The sequence below is a fragment of the Miscanthus floridulus genome, chromosome 8 (assembly GCF_019320115.1).
Source record: "Miscanthus floridulus cultivar M001 chromosome 8, ASM1932011v1, whole genome shotgun sequence".
In the NCBI taxonomy this organism is placed as follows: domain Eukaryota; kingdom Viridiplantae; phylum Streptophyta; class Magnoliopsida; order Poales; family Poaceae; genus Miscanthus; species Miscanthus floridulus.
In genome coordinates, this window is record NC_089587.1 from 134,022,130 (window position 1) to 134,046,549 (window position 24,420).

Below are 24,420 nucleotides of genomic sequence, written 5' to 3' on the forward strand. Positions count from 1 at the left end.
AAGACATCTTTTATCACGCCTTTCAGCGCCTACTGCTACATGACCATGTTGTTCGGGCTCAAGAACGCCGGGGCTACCTACCAACGCGCTATATAGGCCTGCCTCAAAGACGAGATAAAAGACGACCTCATCGAGGCTTATGTTGATGATGTAGTTTTCAAAACCAAGGAAGCACATACCCTTGTTGACAACCTAGAACGCACCTTTGCAGCCCTTAACACATTCCAATGGAAATTAAACCCAAAGAAGTGCATCTTTGGTATTCCTTCTGGCATACTACTTGGCAACGTCGTCAGTCACGATGGCATACGCCCTAACCTGGAGAAAGTCAAAGCTGTCTTGGACATGAAGCCACCCAAAAAGGTGAAGGATGTTCAGAAGCTTACCAGATGCATGGCCGCTCTCAGCCGTTTCATATCAAGATTGGGCGAAAAGGGATTACCGTTCTTTAAACTGCTCAAAGCATCCGAGAAGTTTGAGTGGTCGAAGGAAGCAGACGTTGCCTTCACATAGCTGAAAACATACCTTACGTCACCTCTGGTCCTCACTGCTCCTAGAGAAGATGAAACACTCCTGCTTTACATTGCGGCGACTAATCATGTGGTCTCCACTGCCATGGTGGTCGAGCGCGACGAGCCCGACCACGTCTACAAGGTACAGCGACTAATCTATTTCATCAGTGAGGTACTCAATGAATCCAAGACCAGGTACCCACAGATTCAGAAATTGATCTACGCCATACTGATAACATCCCAAAAGTTGAAACATTACTTCGACGGATATCGTGTGGTGGTCATGACTAAGTACCCTCTACGAGACATCATTAGCAATAAGGATGCGAACGGGCGCATCGTCAAATGGGCAATGGAGCTATGCCCCTTCTCCTTGGAATTCACAAGCCGTACTACAATCAAGTCTCAGGCACTCGTCGATTTCATCGTCGAGTGGACAGACTTAAGCACGCCTACCTCTCAGGGGCCCGACGAGTATTGGAAGATGTACTTCGACGGCTCTCTCAACATCGACGGTGTAGGAGCAAGAGTCCTTTTCGTGTCACCATCCAAGGAGCAGCTCCAGTACATCCTCAGGATTTATTTCCCAGCATCTAATAATGCCGCCGAGTACGAAGCATGCCTACATGGTTTGCGCATTGCGGTCGAGCTAGGTGTTAAATGTCTCTATGTCTATGGAGACTCGGCTCTGGTCATCAACCAACTCAACAAGGACTGGGACACGACCAATGAAAAGATGGATGCATACTGCAAATCGATCAGAAAGCTAGAAGGAAGGTTTTATGGCATCGAGTACACACACGTGGTCCGGGATAAAAATCAAGCAGCAGATGCGCTATCAAAGTTAGGATCATCCCAAGCCAAAGTCCCACATGGCGTATTCGTCCAAGACCTGCTCATGCCTTCCATCGAAGAGGAAGATCCCACGGTCGACAAGCCTCTAGACAAGCAATTGGTGGCTATGGTTCTAGCGTCGAGCACCACCGAGCCACCTCTGACCACTCATGAGCCCGACTGGAGAGTACCTTTCATCAAGTACCTGACAAATGGCAGCGGTTACACTGATCGGATAGAAAACGAGCGCCTGATGCGTCGTAGTAAGCAGTATCTGCTCGTCGATGGCAAGTTATGGCGCAAGAACGCAAAGGAGGAAATCTTGATGAAGTGTATAACCTAGGAGGATGGCGAACATCTCCTGGACCAAATCCACTCTGGCTCCTGTGGCAACCACGCAGCCTCAAGAACACTGGTCGGCAAGGCTTTTCGAGCAGGGTTCTATTGGCCGTCAGCTGTAGCCGATGCAGAAAAGCTAGTCCGCCACTGTGAGGGTTGTTAGTTCTTCGCCAAGAGAATCCACGTACCAGCACATGAGATCCAGACAATACCAGCCTCTTGGCCCTTCGCATGCTGGGGACTGGATATGATCGGGCCCTTCAAACCGGCTCCTGGGAAATTTACATGTGTCTTTGTGCTGATCGATAAATTTTCTAAGTGGATAGAGTACATGCCTCTGGTACAGGCATCCTCAGAAAAGGCTGTCACGTTCCTCGACTAGGTCAACCACCGCTTCGACATACCCAACAGCATCATCACTGATCTGGGTACTCAGTTCACTGGGAACGCTTTTTGGGACTTCTACGATGAAAGGAGCATAGTAGTAAAATACGTCTCGGTGGCGCACCCTAGAGCTAATGGATAGGTTCAGCGGGCAAACGGTATGATTTTGGATGCATTGAAGAAGAGGATGTACAGAGAAAATGACAAAGCTCCCGGAAGATGGCTCAAAGAGTTACCAGCCATAGTCTGGGGCCTCAGAACTCAGCCTAGTCATAACACCGGCGTCTCACCATACTTTATGGTTTACGGTGCTAAGGCAGTCCTCCTAGCAGATATAGCTTTCAGATTAGCACGGGTCGAGAATTTCGACGAAGGCAAGGTCAATGAAGTGCGGGAGCTAGAAGTGAATAGTGCAGAAGAGAAGCGGCTCGATTCTTGCGTACGTATAGCCAAATACCTTACTGTTTTGCGCAGGTACTACAACAAGAACGTTAAAGAGCGGTTCTTCATGGTCGGGGACCTGGTCCTGAAGTGGAAGACAAATCAGGCTGGTGTCCATAAACTCGCAACTTCATGGGAAGGGCCCTTCACGATCAGGGAAGTCACACGACCAACGTCTTACAGGTTAGCTCACCTGGACGGTACGGACGTACCCAATTCATGGCACATCGACAAGCTTAGGCGTTTCTATGCTTAACTACTGAGATATGTACTCCTCTTGTACTTTCAATTTAATTCAATAAAGCTATTATGATTTCCCCGACCACTCTGATGTGTCACTTCGAATTTTACGGTTATTCTAACTTAGCCAGTCAAAGCCGACCACCATTCCTTCCTAGGTTTTCGGAGCAGGCCCTGTCTCCGGTTCCTCCCAACGCGTGCATGGGATCTGCTCTCTATGCTACGTGTGATCGGCAGGTCCCCCCTGGTTTGACTTGTTCGCGTCTATGTGTGCACAGGTCATGCACCTCACACTCTGACCACATGGCAAATCAGGGCCGTATAAACTTTTCAGGATGACGTGTCGAGTAAACTGGTACAACTAAACAGAACACTAACATGTTCTCACTTAGTTACACCAACACAAGTTTCAAGCTTAAATATGTTTTATACAAAACAAATAAGCTTATAATGATATACAGTTACGTTATTACAAGCTTGCCTGAAGAGGTACAAGTTTACAATAACACAACTACATCCTTCTTCTATAGCTCTAGCCTATCCTGTTGGCTAGTCGAGGCACGCGGCACCTACTGCTCGCTACTTCTGACATCCCGCTCGAGTCTCAGGGACTCTTGTACTGGTCGAGCTGAAGAGGATGGCCCCGCCGATGCCTGGCTAGTCGAGACTGCAGGCTTCGCCGATTGGCTCACAACTGATGGCGTTTCCAGCTGGCTTGTTGATGGCATACCCTGTACAGGTGCTATCCCACCTCCACACAGGTTAATGTCACTAATTATCTTTGAAGACAGGTCTAGCTGGGTCATCCAAAGCTCCTTAGCCTTGTCTGGATCTACCTCCTTCGGGTACCCAGCCTCTAGGTGCTTGAGATCGATCAGGGGGTAGTGGGCACGCACCATGCTTAGCACATGTGCGCCTGTGTACTCACCCACCTCCTTCATGAACTCTTGGAACTATCCCCATGCCTTTCGGCATCTCTCGACCAGTCCAAGCTACAGCGTCCTTGGCACTTCCTCTGTAAGCGCTGGGTCGATAAGGTTGAGATGGGCAAAATGCCAGTTGTCACTTCCTGGCACCGGTTCTTCCATGTGTCCTGATCCTCGGTGATTTCTAGGCGCATCACGATCTTTCATCACGGTTTCCAGATGCTTCTTGGCATTGACTTTTAAAACTGCAAACCGCACAAGACATTAAAATGTCATGCCACGACAAGATAACGTGGGCAACAGAATGAGCAAGGTGGTCTGGAACACTTACTTTTCAGTTCCTCCTTCATCTTGGTTGTGCGGTCCTAGAGTTGCGACTGGTTGTGCGCCAGTTTCTTGTTGTCCTTCGTCAGGCGACCACACTCTATGGCCACATGGCTATTCTCCTCTTGGAGATGGACTACTTCGACTTCTAAGCCTGCACTACAGCTGTTACTACCAACAATGCAACAACACGTGTCATGCACTTGTTGTGATAAAGTGACATCTTACTTGTTTTTTCCTGCTCTTTGTTACTGAGCTGGATGACTAGGTTCTGGTTCTGTGCCTCTTGCTCCATCCTCTCCTGGTTGGCGGCTTCAAGTTGGTGGCACAAGCGTTCCACCTCGGCCGCCAGTTCTTTATTGCTTGCTGTGATCCCCTCAATCTGGTTGAAGCACTTCTTTTAGTACCTTGCGGTCTTCATTAAGTCCTGCATGTACAAAAGCTAAGTCAGACAGTTTGACTGGATAGCAGGATCAAGTGGTAATGCAAAACATACCTGGACTTCCGTCACCAAACGTTTTGCCGCTCATTCAACTTTAATGGTCTCTTCGACCTCTGGGATTTCTTCATGAACAACCCATTGGTCATTCCGCCAGCGCGACACATATACATGTTGTCGTTTGTCCTAGGGACAGCCTAGGACCTCCTCTACTTCGTCCTCTTCGGCCTCTTGTTCGGGTAGCGGCGCTGGTCTGGAGTTTGCAGCCTCTGCGATCACTATGGCTTTCCCACGGGCCGTAGCATCGGCAAACGTGCTCTGTTCCACCTCCGGCTGCTGCTCCTCAGTTTGGTTTGTTACCCTTGGTGCTGACGTGTCCCCCTCAGCAGGGTTAGTACTCGGAGCACCTGTACTTGGCTCGGCTCTCCCCTCGACCACCTGCTTGGGGACTATTGTCTGGCCGCTCATCTGCTGAGGCTCTGGCGGACTTTCTACTATAGGTTCCTCCATAGCCTGCTGCTGGGCAGTTTTCTCTGACATTGCTGGCGGAGCCATGATGCACCTGGCTAGTTGGTCGGGATTTTCGGTGGACGCCGACCTAATATATCCAAGATAAGTTCAGAAGATGACATTATTCAATTTAAATTGTAAGCTTACATCAAGGTTACAAATACTTACAGCTTGGAAGCGTGGAATGATGTGGCGAAGGCGCATCTCTTCGGCCGTGCTTGCTCCGCATGCTCTATGGGTGCCACCTGGTTTCCCTCTACGACCAGCACCGGCGTCGGGGCTTGATGCTCGACCCCTTTGCCACTTGTCCTCTGCACTTCAATGGTCAGCGATGCGGGTCCCACTGGCATGGAGGAGCCACCTTGATCCATTGGCTCTAGTTGCCTCCTCTTTCGAGGGACGAGTTGAAAGATGTCTGCATCCTCTGTTTCATTGTCTGACAATGTGAAGATTGCATGACGACGCTTGCTGGCCGTCGGCCGCTTACCAGCAGCTCTGGCCGCTGCCTCGTCCCCAACTCTGAGCATGGCCCAGTCGACGTCTTCGATCCCGGTGCTAGTCTAGGAGGTTGGGCCGGCAACTTGCGGCCAATCTACACCAGGGGGTGGAGACACAAACACTGTTGCTCTATCTCTACCATTAATCTAGGAAACATAAAGGAGATAACACATTAAGTTTCTGTTACAACATAAAACTATAGGTACAAGACAGAATGATTTACCTTTGGGGGAGGTCGAGCGAGCTTGAAAGCGTGCTCGATGTCGCTCAATCTGACATAATTTGGATCAGCTAAGTTAAATAGCTCTCCAATTCTAGCTTTGACTTTGACCTTATCAAGCGCCTCTTGCCTAGTCCTTGTTGGATCTGCGCTACCCTGGTACTCATAGCCAGGATGTACCCTCCTCTGGCAGGGCTAGATCCTTCGGCTGATGAAGTTTTCGACCACACTCGGACCGCCTAGTTTCCTCCACGGGATCATCCCAAGTAGTTCTTGGATCTGTTCCAGGTGCTCGGGCTTTTCTGACCAGCTGTTCTTCTTCTCCGGAATGAATCCCACGTCACATAGTGTGATCATGTTCGGCTCTTCACGGATGTAGAACCACTTCTTGTACTAGTCGTCCAGCGATGTGTTCCAAGGGTAGTGCAAGTACTGGGCCTTCATCCCATCACACAGATTGAGGTACACACCTCCGGCTATCTTCGAGCCGCCGCTTCCTTTCTTCCGTGGACAGAAAAGATGGCGAAAGAAGTCTAAATGGGGCTGAAAGCCACCATATGCTTCGCAAAGATGAATGAAGGTGGAGATAAGAAGAATCGAGTTGGGATGCAGATTGCAAATCCCAATCTCATAATACAAACATAGCCCCTGAAGGAAAGGGTGCACTAGAACCCCAAAACCCCGCTTGAAGAAATTTTCAAAAACCACAATCTCACCTGGTTGTGGATCGAGGTACCCTTCTCCTTCCGGTGCGCGCCATCCTACGGGTGCCTTGTTGTGGAGTACTCCCAAGATGACGAGGTCTTCGATGGTCTGCTTGTTGCTTCTTGACTTCCACCAGTCCTTCGCCATGACTCCGGCTTTCTTCTGGGCATCGCTCTTCGCCATGAATCCGCCCTTGCTGATGGAGGTGGATACGGTGGAGGGGTGATTGGTGATGATTTCAGAGGTATTAGGGTTGGCAAGAGGAAGAAGAAGGCTACGGCGGCGAATGGTAATGGGGATCAGTAAAAAGTAACTTACTAGTTCTATATTATAAATAACCAAGAGTCCCACCATTTCGTCTGCCTGAGATTCTTGGGAGACGTGCGCACGCGCCGTAGACGGTTGTTTTCACAACCTTGAGATCTATGCCAATATATGCGCCCCTTCGTTATCAGTGTACGCGCCTCTTCATTGCTAGTGTGAGAGGGCCCACACTGACGCACCTCCTTACAGGTGCCAAGTGACTGTTCGCTTGAAAGGACAAGAAGGCAGTATGACTTGCTATATCCGTCTGCTTTTTTGACCAGACGTGTCAGATTGGACTTAATAGAGTAAGAAGGTAAATAAATACACCAAATAATAGTACAAGCGGCATTCTTCGCTGCATGTCTCATGCTCAGGGATGGTCCAGACCACTACCATGCTCGGGGACTGCTCCGACCACTACCGTGCTCGGGGACTGCTCCGACCACTACCGTGCTCGGGGACTACCTAGACCACTACTGTGCTCGGGGACTGCCCAGACCACTACCATGCCCGGGGACTGCTCCGACCACTACCATGCTCGGGGACTGTTTCGAAGACTGCTCGGTGATTGTTCTCCTCGGCTACATGTGACGTGTACTCACATACAGTCGAGAGGCATTTATTTGGACCTTGCTACAAGGCTTATACTTCTCCTTCCAGTAAGCTCGGGGACTACATCGGTACGATGCACCTGCCAGTGCATCTCGTATTGATTGTACGACGACTGAATTCTTAACTTCAGTGGAAATTCTTTTTAGACCCTGGCACCACGTGCCTACGTCACCTACTACTAGGCTCGGGGACTAAGTGGGCACACTTCACCTTGCGGTAAATGTGTTTATTTTATTGACCCCTACGCTTTGACTGATTGCCAAGATTACTACTGTCCAAGGGTCACTTACATTTCTTATCAGAAATACAAGTGGGCACACTTCATAAGGAAAGAAATCTTTTTCTTTTTTCTTTAAGAGCACCATGCATTCTTCGGACAACCGGAATCTTCGGCTATAATCGTGGTCTACTGCTCTCAGTTCTGATCAGAATGCTGGCGCATTTGATTGGTCAATGTTTCAATCAGTTGAAGATGACATGAAGACGGATCGCATTAGTCAAAGGAGATCCAACGGGTGTCGCAGCATAATACATGGTGCTCGGGGACTAGCTGTGGGGGTATTAACCCCTATACCCTTATGGCTGGGCTTGGGCTGGCCCGGATCAGGGGGTCTGGTCCACTAGAAGACGATGCGTGGCTCGGCCAACCTGTTCGGAGTCCCATGCAAGGAGTCAAGGCAGATTTGGAGATCAAGCAAGATCCCGGTCGGTTAGAATACGAGTCCTTATCCGGCCACCTATGGCAATTGTAACTGGCTAGGATTAGTTTCCAGATCTATAACCCTACCCCCCAGACTATATAAGGTGGGCAGGGGACCCCTCTAAAAAACATCTCTCATTGACATACAGCAATACAATCAGACGCAGGATGTAGGTATTACGCCTTCTTAGCGGCCGAACCTAGGTAAAACCTCATGTCTGTCTTGCGTCACCGTCTTGTTTGTGGCTTGCGCATCTGTCTGCCGACAATCTACTGCCTTGGGCATACCCCTAGGTAGACTGCTGACCATATTTCGTTGACAGAAGCTGAAACCTTCAAAATGCATCTTTGGAGTTCCATTCGGTATACTCCTAGGCTACATCGTCAGCGCCCATGGCATCGAACCAAACCCCGACAAGGTCTCCGCCATCACCAACTTGAAACAACCAATGTCCATAAAAGGATAAACAGAAGCTTACAGGCTGCATAACTGCTCTAAGCAGCTTCATATCGCACCTCGGTGAAAAGGGACTACGGTTCTTCAAACTCCTCATGGCCTCCAAGTGCTTTTCCTAGTCGGAGGAGGCAGATACAGCTTTTGAGCAGCTCAAGTTATTTTTAACAAAGCCTCTGATCATGATGGCGCCTCGACCAAATGAAACTCTACTGATCTACATCGTCGCCACTTCTCATGTCGTTAGCACAGCTATCATCGTTGAACTCGAGGAGGCTGGGCATGCCTATAAGGTGCAATGTCCAGTTTACTTCATCAGCAAGGTCCTTAACGAGCCCAAAACTCATTATCTAGTTTAGAAACTACAATATGCTATTCTAATCAAGTCACGCAAGCTCTGCCATTACTTCGAGTATTACAAGATTGTCTGTGGGAGATTCTTCGCAACAAAGAGGCCAACGGCCACATCATTAGGTGGGCTATCGAGCTCAGCATTTACTCCATCGAATTCAGAAGCAGGCCTACCATCAAGTCACAGGTGCTTGCTGATTTTGTCACTGAGTGGACCAAGATCCAAGAGCCCATCCCCGCTACATGCCCCGAGCACTGGGTAATGTACTTCGATGGCGTCCTCAACATCAATGGTGCTGGTGTAGGCATTCTATTCATTACGCCGACCAAGGATAAGCTCCGATACGTTCTTCGAATACATTTTCCAGCCTTCAACAATGCCGCTGAATACGAAGCATGTCTCCAAGGACTCCATATAGCCGTTGAGCTTGGCGTCAAATGCCTAATGGTATACGGGGACTCCGCACTAGTCATCAACTAGCTCAACAAAGACTAGTCCTGCTCTAGTTAGAAGATGGATGCATACTACGCCAAAATCAGGATGCTTGAAGGGAAGTTCTATAGTATCGAGTACCACCACGTGGTACGAGATCAAAATCAGCTCACCGACCACCTATCTAAGATAGGCTCCTCTCGTGCCATGATTCTGCCTGGGGTATTCATTCAAGACATCTTTACGCCATCCATTAAGGAAGAGAAGGAAGTTCAAGAAATCCTCCCCCCCCCCCCCGTCGAGTAGCTAGTACTTATAGTACCTTCGCCGGCCATCGATTGGAGGGAACAGTTCATCAAGTACCTCACCAGCACCGAAGTACCCAACGACAAGACTGAAACCGAACGCCTAATCCATCGAAGCAAGCATTACGTGCTGGTGGATGACAACTTGATGATGAAAAGTATCAAGGAAGGGATATTGTAGAAATGCATAACCCAAGAAGAGGGAGTGAAACTACTTCTCAAAATTCATTCTAGTTCCTACGGCAACCACGTGGCCTCAAGAAACCTAGTCGGCAAAGCTTTCCAAGCTAGTTTTTAGTAGCCCACGGCTATCGCCGATGCTTAAGACCTCGTCTGATGTTGTGAAGGATGCTAATTTTTCGCCAAGCAAATACACGTGCCGACACAAGAACTGCAGACCATCCCAGCTTCCTAGCCCTTCGCATGCTGGGTATAGGATATGATTAGGCCCTTCAAGCCAACGCTAGATGGTTTCGGTATGTGTACGTCACCATCGACAAGTTCTCCAAGTGGATCGAATACAAACCGCTTGTTTCGGCTACTACAAAGAAAGCAGTCGAGCTCTTCAAAGATATCATCCACAGATTTGGTCTCCCAAATAGCATTATCCCTGACCTCAGAACTACATTTACTGGTCATCATTTTTGGGACTTCTGCAAAGACTGATGCATCTCTGTCAAATACGTCTCGGTTGCCCATCCTAGAGCCAACGGCCAGGTCCAACGGGCGAATGGCATGATCCTTGATGCCCTCAAAAGGAGGCTATATCAGAAAGAAGAAAAGCATCCGGGTAGATGGCTCAAAGAGCTACTGGCTGTGGTCTGGGGACTGCATACTCAAGCTAGTCGCAGCACCAGTGTGTCTCCATATTTCTTGGTCTATGGCTTAGAAGCCATACTACCAGCGGACATTGCCTTCCGAGCACCTAGGGTGGAATATTATGATGAAGAGTAAGCCGTAGTTGTTCGGATAGAGGACATCGATAGGACTGAGGAAGAACGCCTAATCACCTATGTTCGCACAGCCAAATACCTAAAAGGCTTGCAGAGATACTACAACCGCAACATCAAAGGTCGTTCATATGCTATCGGTGACCTCATTCTCCATAGAAAGTAAAAACCGAAGGGATGCACAAGCTCTCCTCCCCCTGGAAAGGGCCTTACGTCGTCAAAGAGGTTACCCAACTAGGGTCTTGTCAGCTATGTGACTTGGACAGAAACGATATCCCCAATTCATGGCACATCGAGCACCTTATACATTTCTATCCTTGAAACACTCCAGATATGTATTCTCCACTCCATGATGAATAAAGTTTTGGTCACCATAATTTGTCTCTATTATTTCTTCATTATGATTTAATCTCCACTTACGGTCGCTGAGCTCTAACCTACTCCTCAACGAACTCCAATACGAGATCACCATAAATGCTCCACCACTTTTCTCCATATCTCCAACATGTGATCGCCATAAACACTCCGCCGCGTCTCTCCATATCTCTGAAATGTTTCGCCAATCATCGAGCAGCACACGTTTTGTTTTGTGCTCTATGGAGAAGACCCAGTCTCTGATCTCTCCCTACACATGCTATGGGCTCTGTACTCTGCGTTATGGGTGGTCGGCTATGGTTCCTTGGTCACTCTTGTTCCTCCAACATGTGCATGGGCTCCGCGCTCGATGTTATGGACTATGGGCTAGCCAAGGCTAAGAGCACAGAAAAGAACTAACTGCTCAAACGCCACTTATACCACGTATATCTCCAAGTTAATTCGCCAACTGCCGAGCAGCACACGTTCTGTTGTATTCTCTATGGAGAAGACCTAGTCTCTGATCTCTCCCTACACGTGCTACGGGCTCCGTGCTCTACGTTATGGGTGGTCGGCTATGGTTCCTTGATCACACCTATTCCTCCTACACGTGCATGGGCTCCGCGCTCGGTGTTATGGACTATGGGCTAGCCAAGGCCAAAGGGTTCAGTAACGAACTAACTGCTTGGATGCTACTTATACTACATATAATTGCGTTAGGGTTAACACTACAATGATTCTTCAACAAAAACTAGCAAATTGCATAAACATGCACATGTCACTATACAACATTTCTACATACAAATGTCTGTCTATGCCCTTGCGTGTTTTAACTACTCTCTCTAGTTATTACTGACTTTCCTCCAAGCAGATCATCAGGCTTCACCATCATCGGCCATCTCACCGAATAGGTCGATGTCGCCGACTAGCTTCTTCGTCGTGTCTTCCACCTTATCTTCCAGCTGCTGGTGCTCCATTACGCCCGTTCCTCTAGTGAATCTGGCCCCTATCGCTTGAAGGTCAATGGTAGGGTAATGGGACTAGACCACCGCCAGGGCATGTGTAACGACGGTGATGATGGCGTCGTGGTTGAAACCCTTGAAGTACTCCTACGCTGCCTTGCACCTTTCAATGATGGTGTCCAGACATGGCAGCCTGCCATCGGGCTAAGGAGCCGCCTCCAGGTCGACGCAGTCGAGCACCGGTTTGACTCCGGCAACTACGGCTTTGAACTTGTTCCTCTAGGTCCTAGCCTCCTGCTCCAGCACATCGAACTATGCCTTAACCCTCCAACGATAGTCTGCAGGCATCGCAAGGATCTACCGAGCCAAGAAATTACTCCAGCAGTAACTCCGACCATAAAGTATTCACCTTTCATCTCCTTAGCCAGCTTCTCCGCTCGCCCTGACTCCTTCGCCTTCTCCTCTCAGAGTGCTCAATGGCTTGGCATAGCTAGCTGAGCTCCGCATCTTGCTCTACAAGCACAATAGTCGTTAGCCAAAATATGATTGTTCAACAATATAAGCACATTCACCGATACGCCATACCTGTTTTCTGCTCAGATACATTTCTGAGCTGCTTAGACTTCCACTCTAGTTGCTCAGAAGCACTTGATAGCTACTTAGAGATGGTGGCCAGCTGCTCAGACTTGCCCCATAGCTGCTCGAATGCGATCGCCAACTGCTCAAATAGGACGCCCTTCTAGTATTCTAGGTCTCGCGTGTTTGACTCAGCAAGGTCTCGATCGCTCTAGGCCCTCTAGATGTTCTTCACCATAAGCTTCATCGCCTCCTTGAGCTTTTCATTCTCCTTGGCGAGGGGCTCCATCCTCTTGATCAGCTGGTGGCGTTGCTTGGCATTTCGAGTTATCCCCTACAAATGCACAATGACTATGAACAACTCCGATCTCCAACGTCAAAGATAAGCATTCTAGGCATAGTACTAACCTTGATCTACTTCATCACTCTAGAAAGGGCGGACTCTAGCCTCCTGAGCTCCCTGGTGGTGTCCTCCTCCTCACGACCACCACTTCATCGCCTTGCTTGTAGAGGATTCAGACAGCTTGAGGTCGTGATTCCTCACGCTTGATTTCTTCCACCTCGTCCTTCTCCTCCATAGATGGAGGCACCACCAGGGGGCTCCGTGGCCGGACAACATGTCCGACCACGCCCTTCGACACCTTAGGGCACGCCATCTGCTCCTCTAGCACCATAGGTTTCTCTGCTCTAGACTCTGGCGTGGCGTCGGCAACTCTAGCCTCTACTCTCGAGGACCCTGTAGTTTCCGCCGCTACCTCAGGCATCACCGCCGACCCATTCGCCATCGGCGCTAATCTTTTGTCCCCACCAAGTACATCAGCATCGGCATTTGTCTCTTCCGTAGGCCACCAAGCACCCGAGGACTCTGAGACGTGGTCTGTCGGTGTTGCCTCCACCCCGGGACTAGCCCCCGGCTGTTCGTCAGTCTAGACGGGCAGAGTCAAATCCTCCATACGCCTCGCACTGCATTAGATCAGCTTGTTAGTCACCAAAAGAGATAAGGATACGACAACAAAATAACTCTAAGGCAAGGATACTTATGTGTTGGCCTATCAGTGCACTTTTATGAATGGGCGCTGCCTTCTAGAGCCCCTAGGCATAGCCCTAGGATCAACTTGCGCACCCTACGGTGGAGGTCTCGTAGTCTCCACCGTCGACCTCTCATCCGCCTATCGCTCAGGAACTCCCCTCACCTGCTGCTTAGGGACTCCATTTGCCCATGGCTCGGGGACTCCCTCCCCTTTCTTTGGTTGCTCCTCCACGCGCGTGTTGCGTGGAGGTGCCTCTATGCTCGGAGAAGGAGCTACCAGAGCCCCGTTGTCATCTGGCGACTCGGACATCACTACACTTCATGTCTGAGTAGTTTGGTCACTGCCAAGCGAGATGTCGCCTGGTTTGTGGGGAACAACACCTATTGTTTTCCTCTTCTTCTAGGCTGGCTCATCTACTGCTGCCCTCTTCCCTCAGACTTTCTCCGATACCAGGGGGTACTCTCCGTTTGACTAGCGTCTACACCTTCGGACTCCAACGAGGAGCTGGCCGCATCTTCTTTAGCCTGAGCTGGTGCTGGGGCGTCTACTACCTATGGCCAATCGCCCCTCGGCATGCCCGAGAAGTACATCGCTCTTTCCTATGAATGGATCTTTGCATAAGTGCATCAGTTCACTGCTCGACAACCATAAAGGATAAAAAGCATCAGGAACAAAACAATTGAGCTGGTTACCTGAGGGGGTGGATTTGTACAGTTGAAGGTCCTCATCTGCCTTGACACGCTAAATGAGGCATTTGGAGTGAATAGCTCTATGGCCTGCTCTAGCACATCATCCCTCATCAGCCTCCCCGTTCTCTCCCGAGTGCCATCGTTGTTGCCCTTGAAGTCAAAGCCTGAGTAGGCCCTCTCCTTGCAGGGCTAGATGCGGCGCACTATTAAGCTCACCACCACTAGTCCACCATTAATCTCCATGCCTTTTATTAGGTCAAGGAGCTCCCTCACCTGCTCCATATCAGCACTGCTTGGCTTCTCTGACTAGCTCTTTTGGCTCTCTGGGATGTGGTCGACATCACAACAGATTATAGGATGGCTCTGCTTCGTGTAGAACCACCTGGCGTTCCACCCCTTCAGCGAAGTATTTAGTGGTATAGTGCCACCCTTCTTCTTCAACTAGAACAAGTGTCTGAAGAGGTTGAAGTGCAGAAGAACCCCTAGATACGCTTTGTAGAAGTGGATAAAGATCAAGATGTGTAAGATGGTGTTTGGGTGGAGATTGCACATACTATTACTAGAACTCCAATAGATCCCTCAAGAAAGGATGAACAGGAAATCCTAACCCACGCTAGAAATAATCCTCATACACCACTACTTCATTAGTATGAGGCATTGGGAAGGGCTTACCGCTGGCTGGCCGCCATCCGGCGGTGACTCGGTCAGAAAGAATGCCCGCCTCCACCATCCTGTTGAACTCCACCTCCCCCATTCCTCGTCATGGCTGGCTATGGCGGCCGCCTTCTTCGGTTTCACAGCTCCCTTCTTCGGTGCCATTTCTCAGATCTAATTCAGGATTGGCGATGGAAGCACGTATGAATCTAGAAGTGCGACGGCTAATGTGGGAGCGTGGGGTGTGGTGGCGCAATTATAAAGCACTAACCCCACCATTCACATTCGAGGGTTTTTGGGAAATTGCTCCTGGATTTGTGCCTCTCTAAATTCTCCGCAACTGCATCGAGGGCCGTTACCTGGGCCTTCGCGCAAATAAAGCCCATATCGCTCACTTCTCGCTGCAATTTGTTACTGCTCACCGAATATTCACCGACTTCTCCGCCAACTGTTACGGCTCAGTAATTACTACTGTACAACCATTACTCTGGTATTATCTCCATGATTTGTTTTTCTCTAAGATTTCCTCTTGTGGCTCAAGGACTGCGTCAGCACTATGTCTCAGTTCCTCACCGCATTGGGGACTTTCTTCTATTGACTGCTATTTTTGACCCTGGCACCACGTGACCACGTCACCTACTATCAGGCTTAGGGACGAAGCCTTGTGGAGCACGACGCTTCTCGGTGCCTCCCACAAGACACCGGGAAGATATCCTGAACATACTATGAGATCTATTAGGATATGTATGGTCCCATGATTCCTGTAATTTGTTATTACTTTCCAGTTATCTCTCAGATCTAACCGACTTATAACCCTGCCCCCGGACTATATAAGGCGTGTAGGGACCCCCTCCAAACCCACGCAATATCATATGATAGCCAGTACAATCCAACAGACCACAGGAGTAGGGTATTATGTCATACTGATGGCCTAAACCTGTCTAACTCGTGTGTCTCTATTGCCTTCTTGTTCTTGATTACACGCATCTCTACCGATCAATCTACCTTCGTGGGATACCCCTAGGAGAACTACCAACGATATTCTATCGACAGAGATATCCAAGCTTTCCCTATCCATGTCGGCTGGCTCCACACACCTCCACCTCGACAACCGCATGCCCACGCCTTCCTTAGCAATGGCGTAGACAATGACAAGATCAACGACTAGTACCTCAACACCAGTGTCATGCACCACATGACTGGTTGGCGTAAGTTCTTCTCTGACCTAGACTTCGGCGTGAAGAGCTCCATTAGGTTCGGCGACAACTCCACCGTTGAGATCAAGGGAGTCGGCTCGATCATCTTCAAGGCCAAGATTGGGGAGCACCGCCTCCTCACCGACTTGTACTACATCCTGACCTTGAGGAACTCCATCATCAGAGTCGGGCAGTTGGATCAGAATGGCTCGTGGGTGGAGATCGAGGATGGCATGTTGCGCATCTAGGATAGAAGCTGCCTCCTTCTCGCCAAGGTGAACCAGGGAAGCAACCACCTTTACGTGCTCCATGTGCAGGTGGTGCAACCTGTCTGCCTTGCCATGCACCGGGATGATGAGGCATGGCGCTGGCATGAGCATTTTGGTCATCTTCACTTTGAGGCCTTGAACAGCTCGACAAGTAGGAGATGGTTCACAACATGCCCTGTGTCGACCATGTCGAGCAGCTCTGCAACAACTGTGTGGTGACCAAGCTAAAGCATTGGCCTTCCCGTGTCAAGCCTCCTACCGCACCACTGAGCAGCTCGAGCTAGTGCACGGCGACCTCTGTGGTCCAGTGTCACCGGCAACTCCTAGAGGTCAGTGCTACTTCCTACTGCTTGTCGACGATGCCACCCGCTACATTTGGGCCATGCTACTTGATTCCAAGGTGGCAGCTACAGATGCCATCAAGTGCCATCAGGCAGCCGTGGAGGAGTGCGGCCGTAAACTCCGGGTGCTCTGCACTGACAATGGCGGCCGAGTTCACGACATACTATGTTGAGGAGGGGATTCAATGCCACTACTTCACGCCCTACTCATCACAGTAGAATGGTGTGGTCGAATGCCGCAATCAGACGATGGTGGCAGCGGCACATGCCCTCCTCAAGCAGCGTGGCATGCCGGTGATCTACTAGGGCAAGGTCATAATGACCGCTGTACACATTCTCAACCGCTCGCAGACCAGTGCACTCGATGGCATGGCGCCATATGAGGCCTGGCACGGGCGCAAGCCTATGGTCAGCTATCTATGCATCTTTGGCTGCCTCACCTTCATCAAGGAGCTGAACCACGTCGGCAAGCTCGACGATCGCATCTCGCCAAGGGGTCTTCATCGGCTACACAGAAGGGGCTAAGGCCTACCGTGTGCTCAACCTAGCAACATGGCGTGTGCATGTGGCGCGTGACATTGTGTTCGATGAAGGACATGGCCGAGCATGGGACAAGGTGGTGGACGATGGGTCGGCGGCCATGCTCCATGACTTCACCATTGAGTACGTGTGAGTGGGTGGTGTTGAGGGAGCACAATGTGCATCCTCATCGATGTCTGGATCTTCATCACTAGAGCCGACCTCTTCATCAGCTCCATCACACTCGCCATCACCAAACTCAGGGGAGCTCGGCAGCCCATCAGCGGTGGTCGATAGCCCATCGGCGATGGTCGAGAGCTCATCGACAGTAGCGCTAACCTCTCTAGCACTGTAGCTGACCTCTCTGGCGCACCAACCGACCACTCCAGTGTCTTCTACTTCGCCCGCTGCGACACCAGCGCACATAGGGCAGCCGGGGGTCGAGTACGTGATGCCACTGGATGATGATGAAGACCGCCTAGATGCCTATTATGATGATGAGCCCCTCTAGTACAGCACGGTGGCAAACATCCTTGGAGAGCAGTCTCCACTAGACCAGCCTGAGAGGCTCTTCACCCAGCTACATCTAACGCACACCAGTGAGCTGACCACTTATGTTGAAGCGTAGGGTGATCCGGCATGGCGGATGATGATGGAGCAGGCGATCAAGTATGTCGAGTAGAACCGCACCTGGGAGCTGGTGTCACTGTCAAACGACCACCGCCCCATCACCCTAAAGTGGGTGTTCAAGCTCAAGAAGGATGAGCTAGGCACGGTGATCAAGCACAAGGCATGGCTGGTAGCGCACGGCTTCATCCAGCAAGAGGGGGTCAACTACGATGACGCCTTCGCCCCCGTGGTGCGCATGGGGTTAGTCCATGTCCTCCTCGTGTTGGCAGGTCAAGAGCGGTGACAAGTCCACCACATGGACATGAAGTCTGCCTTCCTCAATGGTGATCTCAAGGAGGAGGTCTATGTGTGCCAGCCACCTAGCTATGTCATCGCTAGAGAAGAGGGAAAGGTGTACCGCTTGCACGAGGCACTCTATGACCTACGCCAGGCACCGCGCGCCTAGAACACGAAGTTCGACGCCACACTCAAGAAGATGGGTTTCAAGCAGAGCGCGCATGAGGCTGCGGTGTACCGACGGGGTAGCGGATGCAACGTTCTATTGGTCGGCGTCTACGTCGATGACCTCATTATCACCGGCGCTGAAGAGCAGAAGGTAGAGGTGTTCAAGGCACAGATGAAGAAGGCATTTGACATGAGCGACCTCAGCCTCCTCGGCTTCTACCTCAGCGTCAAAGTACGCCAAGATGCCAGCGGGATCGCTCTCCGCCAAACCCACTATGCCAAGCGCATCCTCGAGCTTGACAGCATGACAGGCTACAATCTAGCCCACACCCCGATGGAGGAGAAGCTCAAGCTGAGTCGGGAGAGCACGGGGGAGGAGGTCGATCCAACTCATTACCGGCGACTGATCGGGAGCTTGCGCTACCTGGTTCATACCCGCCCAGACATCGCGTTCGTCGTCAGGTACATGAGCCGGTTCATGGAACGACCGATAATGGAGCATCTATAGGCCGTCAAGCGAATCCGACGCTACATGGCGGGCACTCTCGACTATGGTCTCCACTACGGAAGGGCCCCCGATATGACGCGGTTTGTCAGCTACTACGATAGCGACCTCGACGGTGATGTGGATACTAGCAAGAGCACAACTGGGGCGATGTTCTTCCTCGGTGATTGCTAGGTCAGTTAGCAGTCCCTTAAGCAGAAGGTGGTAGCCCTCTCGAGCTATGAAGCGGAGTACATCGCCGCCACCACTGCAGCAACTCAGACACTATGGCTGTAAAGGATGCTGGCAGAGCTCCTTGGCAGGAAGGTGGATGTGGTTGAGCTGAAGGTGGACAACAAGTCTGCTCTAGCTCTGGCCAAAAACCCTGTCTTCCATGAGAGAAGCAAGCACAACCGCATCAAGTACCACTTCATCAGAGATTGCTTTGAGCATCAAGGCCAGCCACATTGCCACTACTGATCACCTGGCTGATATTCTCACCAAGTCGCTGGGGAAGTCTAAGTTCCAAGAGATGAGGAAGAGGATTGGGCTACAGCAGATCGCTTTTGGTGCTCGACACAAGACTTAGGGACAGAATGATGGATAAGCCTAATGCTCGGCAACACTTGTATCTTACTTTTCTGTATTTTACTTTCCTTGGCTTCCAAGCCTTTATAATAGGAATATGCTCAACATCCACTTTAGTGGTGAGAAAATATATTGGAGCAGTAGAAAGAACCCTCTGTCCATAAAAGCTGAGGCACACCCTTGTATTAGGACAAGCCATTGCATTTCCTTTCAATCCAAACAGCCAAGGGATAAGCTGTCCTGATCTATTTGGACCAATAGGGTGCACCACAACAATATTGGAACCCCTGAGAAGAAGCAGGTGTTAAAGAACTTCAGTAGGATAATGGCTGCCCCACAACAATATTGGAGCCCTTGAGAACAAGCAGGTCTTAAAGGTAAATCATTTAAGAGGCGAAAGACCTGATCGAACTCAGTGACAGGTCTACATGATGGGCCAAGCCTACGTGTGTCACAATTAATAGTGTGTAATGTGCTGCAACAATGTAGCATACTTAAGAAAAATACGAAAACAGCTTCAGAAGGATGACAGCAGAACCTAAGCAATCCCTATTCGCTTCTCTTATAATCCGTCTTTTTCAACTTGTTTTTTCAGCCGGAACAGTATTTTTTTCTCACAACAAATCAGCCGGAACAGTATTTCGGCTTGTTTTTTCAGCGAAGCAAACGGGGCCTATATCACAAATAGAGGTTGCATAGGTAATAGAGATCTCTAGGTAAAATATGGCATGCCTCTGCAGAAGCCACAGTTGGAGCTGGGAGTTTATGTTAAGTACAAGATTTATTAGTTGCATTGATTCAGACAAGAGATCAAATAAGACTGCAGAGACCTGACTATTATCTGAAAGCCTAGAACAATCTGGTCGGAAAGGCCTAATTATTTCATAGTCCACCTACTGAAACATTGCCATCATGATAAGGTTAGACGGCTGTACCGCATTACAACAAACGGAATCCCTATAACCATATTGGAAAAGCAATCAACATAAAAGAAGTCATAAAGAGAATGGAAATTGCATACTTGAGTTACTTCCCCTGTAATTCAGTGTAAAATGTCTTTTCAACACTTCGTTCTTAATTTCCCATTTTAACTAGTAGCAGAGGAAAATACAAAACCACAGTAACCACTTGTTGCCAGTTCGTAACTAATTAGAACAGGTAAAGCAAAATTTGAAGCGTACACAGCTATAGTTCATAATACTCTTCTAACTGAACTAAAAGAAATTAGTTTTGAGGGAAAAAAACACTCAGAATCTTCCAGTGACTTTCACAGAAACATCCCTTTTGAACTCCAAACACAAACTTAACAAAATTTTGTCAATTTGAGTAAAAAAAAATCAGAAGACTACCAGTAACCAATGTAATCCCAAAAGAGCCAACACTGCATTTATGCTTGGTAGTCTGCACCTCTATCTGTATCGGTTTCTTACCTTGTACATCCCTTTGCAGGCAACTAGACGTCATTAGTGCCCAAGACTACAACAAGCTATGAAAGCATCAAAATCACCGTACTCACTTTTGAAAGTAGATACCATCAAATTATATGCTATACATAAAACTACTAAGGGCGTGTTTAGTTCCGAAAATTTTTGGCTTTTGGCTACTGTAGCACTTTCGTTTGTATTTGGCAAAAATTGTCCAATTATGGACTATTTAGGCTTAAAAGATTCGTGTCACGATTTCTCGACTAACTGTGTAATTAGTTTTTTTTCGTCTACATTTAGTACTCCATGCATGTGCCGCAAGATTCGATGTGACGGTTACTATGCAAAAATTTTTGGCTTTTGGGTGGAACTAAACGGGGCCTAAAATGACAGAAACAAAAGGGATGAAAATGAACCTTTTGTTACGACTTTCTGGTTTAGTTAATGAAAATACTGACTTCAAACATCAAAGAGAACAAATTATGCACAATAGTAGACTCTTTTTTATCCATAGTGAAGCATTATCAGAAACAGTAGTGTATTTGATCATCTAGAAAAAGGAAGCACCGAAAGAAGGGTACACTAATTTTCAGTAACTCGTTTTCGTGATTCATATTGCCATAACAAGCCATCTCAGCTCAAGTGTTTGTAACACAACACGACACTAAAATATGAATCTGTTAGAAGTATAGACTCTCCTTTTGTATACGCGATCTTTCAAATGCAATGCTGTAAACTAGGAGTCCTAAGTATATGTTAGTAGTGTCCTTTCTATATGCACTCACGTATTCCTATATATAGCTTCCATGGCTATTATTCATGCAAGTTCTGTTCCTAGCATAATCTACATCTGATAGGTGACTATCTGATCAAGTTAGCACATGACACATAAAATAAACCAGTATTGTAGGTTAAAATGTCCAAAGCACTAAAAAGCTCGGCAAGTAGTGTGATCCCAGGAAGAAAACATGTAGGGGTCAAACTATCGGTAAAATTGTAAATCTGCATAATGGTAACCTAGTAATAATAAAAGTAAGTCCAAAAATCAGAGTAGAAGAGACTGTCGCACTAAGCAAAGAAGCAAAATTAAATCCAGAGTTGGATTCAAATCGACCTATTTAACATAAGCTGTACAAGAGCAGTATGCTTGTTGTTATTGCTTGCTCTCACAACAATATACAGGTAACTAGAAATCAATCATGTTCTTTGTTTTAAGTCTTGTGTCTCGTTTGAGTTCTGAGAACTTAATGATACATCTTCTGAGGCTGTGGCAACCACATCCATCCATGTGTAACTATCATAAACCTAGAACAATGCTAGAATGGACGTCAAATGACATAAGAATAGCCATGTGACCATTCACGTTTCACATAAGGATCTTTTTCCACGACAAACAGTACACTGTGTGGATTTGCACACTGTCATGCCACATACTGAATGCCACAACAATGTTAGGACATAGTGAGCTACTTGCAAGGAACTAAACTAGCAAACAGAAAATATGTAACGTGGCCCACTGGCCCAAATCGTAAGATCTGAGCGAAAACAAAATATGTATGGACTATGGCAGCCTAATGGCACGAATCAAGAAATCTGAACTAAAACAAATGTCAGGTTGCATTTTTACCCCTGTTTTGCATCGAAATTGTGATTTTACCCCTATTTTTTTTTGACTTTGTGAATTTACCCTGTGATTTCAAAACAAAGCACCAGTTGGCCCATATTCCGTCATCCTCCCCTAATGGTGTTAAATTTTGTCAAAAAGACAGAACTGCCCATGTGATTTTGCCCCTGTTTGTTATGCTTATTTGTGATTTTACCCCTCTTTTGGAATTACACATTTATATTTATATTGTATATGTTGACAAAAATGATTACATTTGGTCAAATATATTTGGCACAACCTGTAATTATTTCAATTCAGAGAAATATTTACTATGTCAACGAGACCAAACTCCATGTACCCATTCAGCAGACCGGTCCACAAAATCACGTCCTTCAACGGCATCCTCAGGAACACGCTCACCATGCTCTCCTCTGGAAACACTCGCCTGCGTAGAACCCGATGAGCGCATTGCCCACGCTCAGGTACGTCTCCAGCCCAGACTTGAGCGACAGAGCGTGCACCGCCTCGCCCGCCGCGGTGAGGAGCGCGCGGACGTCCCCGCTCGCCCGCATCTCGTCGAACAGCTCAAACGCTTCCTCATGCCGCCCCAGCTCGACGAGCCCTGCAGGACGGCATTCCACGACGAGACGTCGAGGCAGTCCATGCCGTCGAACGCGAGGCGCATGCGGCCAAGGAGCTTCGAGGCGGCGGCGGTGGCAGAGCCGATGCCGCTGGCGAAGCGTGCGTGGCCCAAATGAGCGCGCTAGGAGGCGGGCATCCGGTCGAACACGTCCTGCGTGTCGTCCAGGCGGCCCGCGCGGAGGTACGCACACATGACGGCATTGGCGGTGCGGGCGTTCGGGGAGGGGCTGAGCACGCCGGACTTGACCGCCGTGCAGTGCGCACGACGAGAGCTGCGGGGCCCCCGTGCGTGTGTGCCCGCGCCCCCCCCCCCCCCCCCCCCTCCTAGCGCGCCTTTGCCCAGTCGTCCTCTGGGCAATGGTTATCCTCGGTATCCCTCATATGAACTAAGGTTCATAGCATCTGGTATCATGAGTCAGGGATCCTTTCCCATGGCTTCTGCTGCCGACAACTTCCGCATCCTCATTGATGGGAATCGTCACATCTCTAAGCAGCTGGGTCGAGCTCCGCTAACTCCGTGATTAGATCGAGAGATCAGATCGCAGTAGTCAGGCGGCCGTACATCTACAGGCAACATCATGTGGCGTCCTGGCACGCCAGCGCGTGCAGTCTCTCTATATGGAGAAACGTCCGACTATTAGCTCCAGGGCCATCACGTGGCCATCGGAGGAGTAGGCAGCGGTGCGCCTACAAGCAGCAGGGCGAGGTTTCCTTGTCCGGCGGGTGGTGCAGAAGATGCACATGCTGCTGAGCTCATCGCTGCAGTGCACGTTCAACCACTCGGGCTCAGCCATACGTCCTGTAGGTACTATTGAGGCACAGGTCCAGGTATGGGGCCTTCCGGCTAAGATGCCCTAATGGCTAGAGGGGGTGAATAGCCTAATAAAATCTTCTACAAATCATTAGAGCAAGTGTTAGTAATAATTAAGTGAAGCTTTTTGCACTAGCTCTAGTCAAGGTTGCAAGCCACCTACCCAATCAATTCTAGTGACTATGATCTCTAAGTGCTAAGTCACTACTCTCTACTCTAGTTAAGCTAGCAAAAAACTAAAGCAAGTAATTAACTATCTAGCAAACTACACAACTAGGCAAACTAGAGAGCTACACTACACAAGTATGACATGTAAAGTAAATACAAGTAGTGTAGGGGAGTATACCAAACGTGGCAAGTGAAGATCAATCAACCAATAATGAATACCAAGTAAATACTGGGAGAATTCCAAAGAGACAATTGACACACAATTTTTCTTCCGAGGTTCATGTGCTTGCCGGCACGCTAGTCCCCGTTGTGTCGACCGTTCACTTGTGCTTCGCGAGCTAACTGGCACCACGCAAAGCCCTATACGAGGGCACCGCAAGAACCTGCCCCAAAGTGAGGGTAACTCAATGACACGAACAATTTACTAGAGTACATTTTGGCTCTTCGTTGAGGAAAGGTCAAGAACCCCTTACAAATCCACCGGGAGATGGCCACAAACAATCACCAACTTGTGCCAACCTCCTCAAGCTGCTCTAAGCCGTCTAGGTG

At 49.0% G+C, this 24,420-nt stretch overlaps 1 protein-coding gene across 1 annotated transcript; it reads left to right on the forward strand.

Annotated features, from left to right (window-relative positions):
- The first annotated feature begins 18,179 nt into the window (after positions 1-18,179).
- On the forward strand, positions 18,180-18,656 carry LOC136469905 (uncharacterized mitochondrial protein AtMg00810-like). The gene has a single exon (XM_066467925.1). It carries the CDS (start codon positions 18,180-18,182, stop codon positions 18,654-18,656), a length of 477 nt encoding a protein of 158 aa, XP_066324022.1.
- Positions 18,657-24,420: the final 5,764 nt, after the last annotated feature.

What these genes read in the sequence shown, in the direction of transcription:
- LOC136469905 (XM_066467925.1), top strand. Translation starts at nt 18,180, where the DNA reads ATGGGTTTCAAGCAGAGCGCGCATGAGGCTGCGGTGTACCGACGGGGT.